The 5,795-nt window shown below is 40.7% G+C and overlaps 1 protein-coding gene across 1 annotated transcript in view; it reads right to left on the bottom strand.

Moving 5' to 3' along the window:
- cdk17 (cyclin-dependent kinase 17) overlaps positions 1–4,949 on the bottom strand; it is a 40,505-nt gene extending 35,556 nt beyond the window's left edge. Inside the window, exon 1 of the mRNA XM_015376746.1 lies at positions 4,763–4,949. Within this exon, the coding sequence (XP_015232232.1) occupies positions 4,763–4,889 (127 nt within the window). The 5' untranslated portion in view covers positions 4,890–4,949. The remainder of the gene's footprint in view (positions 1–4,762) is intronic.
- Positions 4,950–5,795: the final 846 nt, after the last annotated feature.

Raw genomic sequence — 5,795 nt, forward strand, 5'->3', positions numbered from 1 at the left:
CTGCACAAAATCAGTGCAATGAGTGCAATGCACTACCTCAGCTCCAGACGTCCCACCCCCTCCACAGACGCTCCGCTGCACCTCTCCCAAATTGTAGCTGACCGCAGACAGTGCCGCAGACAGGAGGCCGGCTTTTTTAGTTTTTATGACCGAAATTGCAGAAAACAACTCTTGAAGTTTGACCCGCTAGAAGAGCGAGGTGCGCGAGAATGCTGGGACCCTTGTTCCACCTGGATCCTCGCTGTTTTTGGCCCTCATGTCCCTCCATCGTCTGACTAAACTCGCCCCCACTTCCTCGCCGCCTCGGCCGCATCTAGACCCACAGCGTGTAGCACAGACCACGCTTCAATACTGAGCATAAATCAAAAATGTCAGTGACAAGCTCACTGCAACACACTGCTGTAAGAGGATAACCAGGAAGCGAGGTAGGAGGGCAAAATAGGTTTAGCGCCACCGCAGCACGGGAGGGAGAATTACGTCCAGGAGCAAATGGATAAAAAAAAAAAAAACATGAATCGATTATCTTGCGGACGTATCGATGCATCGGATCGTCTGCGGTTGGATCGATGTATCGATACAAAACGATTATTATTTACACCACTAGAGATTTATGAATTAACAAACTCCTGAAAACACGTTTTGCCAGAAGCCAACAGGTGTGTTAGCCTCAATGGAGAAATGTTTCAAACCATTGAAATGCAGTGGCGTGTATGACGTCAACGCATTAACCAGAGGCAGAAATTAGGGGGTCCCCGCACCATCTGGCCATCAGTTTGGGGGTCCTTGGCCTGGAAAACGTTGAAGCCCCCTGCTCTATAGAATTCATACTGAACTACAACTGTCAATCTGTTCTGGGAGATTACAGATCAGATGCATTTTCAAACATATTTCCAGGAACAGTCAGGCTTTAAGATCAGCTTTAGTTACACTTTAACCCGTCAATCCGGATTAAATGGCAGATTCTTCTCTCAGGTTAAATAGTGGGTGAATATCTGACTTGGAGATCTCGATTGGATTAAAATATAATTCATCAAAATAAATCATGTTTTAATTAACTAAACCAAAGCTAAATTAATTATTATTGTCCTTGACATTTTAGGTATACATTAACTCTCTTAACTTTTTAACTTTGTAAAATGACAGTAATGATTGGATTCTCTAACAACTGTTATATATAAATATTAAATATAACCTGAGCTGAAAGTAAAGGTTTGATTTTACCAAATAAAGTCAGATTTAAATCGATGTTTTTGTAAATCACCAAGATAATTTAATTCTGATTACAATGCATTGCTGAGGGATTGCCTTCCAGTCGATGAGTCGATGCAATCAACTGGTTTTCCTAAGATACAAAACTTTGAATCAATTTGACTGGATGATCTGGTGAATTTAAAGTGCCTTGAGATGACGTGTGTTTTGAATTGGCGCTATAGAAATAAACTGAACTGAATTGAAACTATGCTGCGTTAACTTCTCAGAACCATGTCTTCAAGACAAGAGATAAGTGACTGTGAAATCATCCTTTATTTATTTGGTTTGTTAGAGAATTAAAAGGAATAAAAAAAAACAGCCATTTACATAACAGTGTTAACAAACTGTTTAAAAAAAGAAGGTTCTTTCACACTGGATTAGACTGCTAATATTTATACATCATGCAGATATTAGGTTACCTTAACTGTGTCAAGCTAAAAAGGCCAGATATACTTAATAAAGATCTGATGCAGGAAGTTTAGAAAATGTAAGAAGTCATCTTTAGAACAGGACAGGAAGTGAAAACCTTCATTTAGATTGAAGCAAAGCCAGAAGAGTCAGGTTTTAGTAGCAGAGCTGAGTTCTAAACATCTAAACATTTATAAAAACAAACTTTAATGGTGACATTATAATTCTATGATACAAACCCAAATAGGGCCTGATGTTAAAGTTTAAAAAAAGAAGCATAGGGTTATTTTTTTAGTGATGAGCGAATCAGTTTCCAAACCACCTAAACAAAGAATGTTTGCTGGGTTCCTTGGTCTCCATGATCCAGAACTGCTGAATAAAAACAAAGCAGCTAAGAGATTTTTAGTTACAGTGAGATCTACCTGGATAAATAAAGGTTACATGCCAACAGCATAACACCAACACCACCCTGTATTGCCATGGGGTGGAGTGTTTAATACTCTACCAAGTTGTTTTTGCTAATGAAGTGAATTAGATCACAAGGTTATGAAATGGGGGCTGCTCAGTGGCGTAGTGGGTAGCACTGCTGCCTTGCAGCCAGAAGGTTCTGGGTTCTATTCCCGGCTCGGGGTCTTTCTCCCTCAGCATGAGTTAGTTAATATTGTTATACTAAACAATAATAATGACTGAATGGGGATAAAGGTAAGAAAAAACACCCAAAGTTGGATTTTCTTTGCTTTTTGTAGCTTTGTTTGTTCATTTACAAAGAGGGTCTCGGCCAAAAGACATCTATGGGGATACGGTGCAGTGGACTGATCTGAAAATAGATTATTTTTTCCATTTCATTTATTTTCAAACATGATATGATTTAACAATGTTTACATTGAATGCTTCACAAACATGCATCATGTTTCAAAAAGGAGTAGGATGAAGCATAAGCTTATTAGGCCCTACCCCTCAGTTCCATGTGTCATGGTGGTAAAGGACAATCATTTACAGTAAGACAAACAGTATACCAACTTTTTATATATTACTCTTTTTTGTATTCATCAAAAATAATTTTCTTATATTCTTTTTTGAATTGCTGCATGCATTTAAGTTGTTTAATGTTTTCAGGCAAGCTGTTCCAGAGCTTCACTCTGCTAATTGATAAACTAAAGCTTCTTTTTGTTGTTCGAACATACTTAATTTTGAAATTTAAGATTATATTTTACATCTTTATCAGAAAACAATTGTTGTATCTGCACAGAAAGTAAGTTATTTCTTGCTTAGTAAAGAATTTGAACAGTTCTGAAATTGATCAAATCTACAAATTTGAGAATTCTTGAATAAAGGAATAAACAATGAGTGTGATCTCTTATGTTTGTTATTCCTTACTCGTATTGCTTTCTTTTGCATAATTATCAATGGTTGAATGTTTGATTAGATGTCAGATTACCGTAAATTCCGGACTATAGAGCGCACCTGATTACAAGCCGCACGCTCTAATTTTAGAAAGAAAATCAATTTTGTACTTTTATAAACCACCGGATTTTAAGCCGCAGGTTTCCCACGTTGTATGAGATATTTATAAATAAAGATATTACACGTGAGCATTTTTTTAACGTTTGATTTAATCCGTATAATAAAACAAACAAATACGGTACATATTATGAATGCATTTTTTTTCAAACTACCTGTAACACATTTAAATATACGTATGTGTCGGTAACACGCAAATAACGCTGCATATACCGGTACTTTTAATTAACCAACGCACAGAACATTGCAGCCGACCAGGAAAAGTCATTAATCACTTTCTTCTTCCTCCTGCGCGCTAAAACCCTCAAAGTCCTCTTCCTCGGTGTCTGAATGGAACAGCTTCAGGATGCCGTCGCTGACTTCAGTCTCATCCTTGTCGCTCTCACCTGAGCACTCGCGGTCCTCTTCATCCCGCAGCATCCCAGCCTTCTAAAACCCGCCGGTGATGCTGGATGTTTTCACGCGGCTCCACGCATTGAGAACCCACTGGCAGACATCAGTGAAAGATGCCAGTTTTTGTGAAGGATTTCTCGCCGCTGGTCATCCACGTCTCCCACTCACTGCGCAGTGCCACTTTAAATGCACGGTTCACACTGATGTCCAGTGGTTGCAAATACTTTGTTTTTCGCGCCATGAAAAAAAACATGTTTTAGCTGCACTGTATTATAGGCCGCAGTGTTCAAACAGCGGGAAAAAAAGTAGCGGCTTATAGTCAGGAATTTACGGTAGTGTATTTGGGCTTAATTTGAATTTGAACAAGATGATCTGACAATGAAATAAGTATTTTGGCCCTTAAAATAAGGTAGGAAAATTGAATAAAATATGATAATTGAGTTGCTCAGTGGGGCAGTGGGTAGCACTGCTACCTTGCGGCAAGAAGGTTCTGGGTTCAATTACCGACCCGGGGTCTTTCTGCATGGAGTTTGCATGTTTGCATGCGTGGGTTTTCTCCGGGTACTCCGGCTTCCTCCCACAGTCCAAAAACATGACTGTTAGGTTAACTGGCTTCTCTAAAGTCCCCTTAGGTGTGTGTGTAAATGGCTGGTTGTCTCTTTGTTGCCCTGCGATGGACTTGAGACCTGTCCTGCCTCTCGCCCGCAGACAGCTGGAGAAAGGCACCAGCAACCCTTGCTTGGGATATGTAAAAAAATGGATGAATGGGTTGTGAAGTGATTAAATATTTATACGTGTGAAAATATCTGCAAAGAACTAACTCAGGGTGGTTTAAATGGAGTTTGTCTGCCGATTTTTTTTTTTTTTTTTGCAGCTTTACTCACCATCTGTGGTGGTTTAGGTAGTGGGTGCTACCATTGTTTCAAAAACATTTAATAAAAGACAACTTTGCTTAGATCTATACTTATTACTGATCAGTAATGTGTAATATGTCAAAGCCTCATATTTATTTTCACATTTTCATATTAACTTGCTCATAGTTGGTATGTAGAATAAAATTGCAGGGCAGCCATGGATGCCAGCGTTATGAAATCGAATGCCTTTAAACTATGGAGTATAATTATTGAGGATCTAAGGAAGGAATGTAGAGGCGTTGCACTCCAGCAAACAAACAATGAATCAACCTTACCGCTGTCCTTCAGCCCGTTCTCCTCTATCGTAATCTGCTCAGCCAGCTCAGACAGAGACTCGTCGATGGAGTGGCTGCCTCGTAGAGTCTGAGTGAGACGTCGCTTGAACCGCTTCATCTTCTCCATGGAGCTCTCAGGAAGGGGAGGCCTTCAGATGACAAATAAAACAAGTTTTGTTTTTTTTACCATTAATATGAGGCAGTGATAACAGATCCTATAGGCGGTCTTCCTGATGGAACTTTGTAGATCTGTTTCGTTTTAAGAGAAGACCGCTCATCCACCTGCCATTATGTTAAAGAAACCCCACACTGAGACAGGAAGAAGAAACAGGATCACCTGGAACCTGACAGGGCAAACGATACCACAGACGAATCAATGCCGTAACGATAGTCATGACTCAGCTCTGGCTCTGCATTCCTCCCTCAGGATAAGCATGACAGCTTGATAAAAGACTCCTACATGCAGCCTTTAACAGCGCAGTCCTTTGGCACACCGAACTGTAAGCGCGAATCAGAGGAACCAGCGGGGATTAGCCACTGAATGGCGCAGGACGAGCCCGGGCCGCGCTGAGTCCACATCACATTCCAGCTTCAATTACAGGCTGAACCAGAGCCGCTGATTGGGGGAGTTTGGTGGCGAAGCGTGTGTGTGTGTGTGTGCGTTTGTGAGGGAATAACACTTCCAATCAATGCTGATGATGCTTGCAGATTAAACGAGCAACCTCTCCCTGTGATCTCATGCAAGGATCCAGACTTCTTCAGCAGATCCTGACATGCGTCTGTCTGCGCGTGTGATGAGTAAGGCCAGACACACAAAGGAGCGGCAAAGCTCCCTGAGGGGATCGATGTTGGGCAACGGCTCCCCACAGTTTCAGATGTCGCTCATAAAATGAAGCCTGTGCAGAGAACCAGCTGACTAACAGGTGTTTTTACGAAGTGCAACCATCTGAATGGTTCATTTGTTCGTGTATTCACTTTAAATATGTTATTTCTCTGCAGGCGTTGGTTCCTCACATGATCCTGCGAGAAAATA

The sequence above is a fragment of the Cyprinodon variegatus genome, unplaced genomic scaffold (genome assembly GCF_000732505.1).
Source record: "Cyprinodon variegatus isolate N-32 unplaced genomic scaffold, C_variegatus-1.0 Scaffold140, whole genome shotgun sequence".
Taxonomy (NCBI): domain Eukaryota; kingdom Metazoa; phylum Chordata; class Actinopteri; order Cyprinodontiformes; family Cyprinodontidae; genus Cyprinodon; species Cyprinodon variegatus.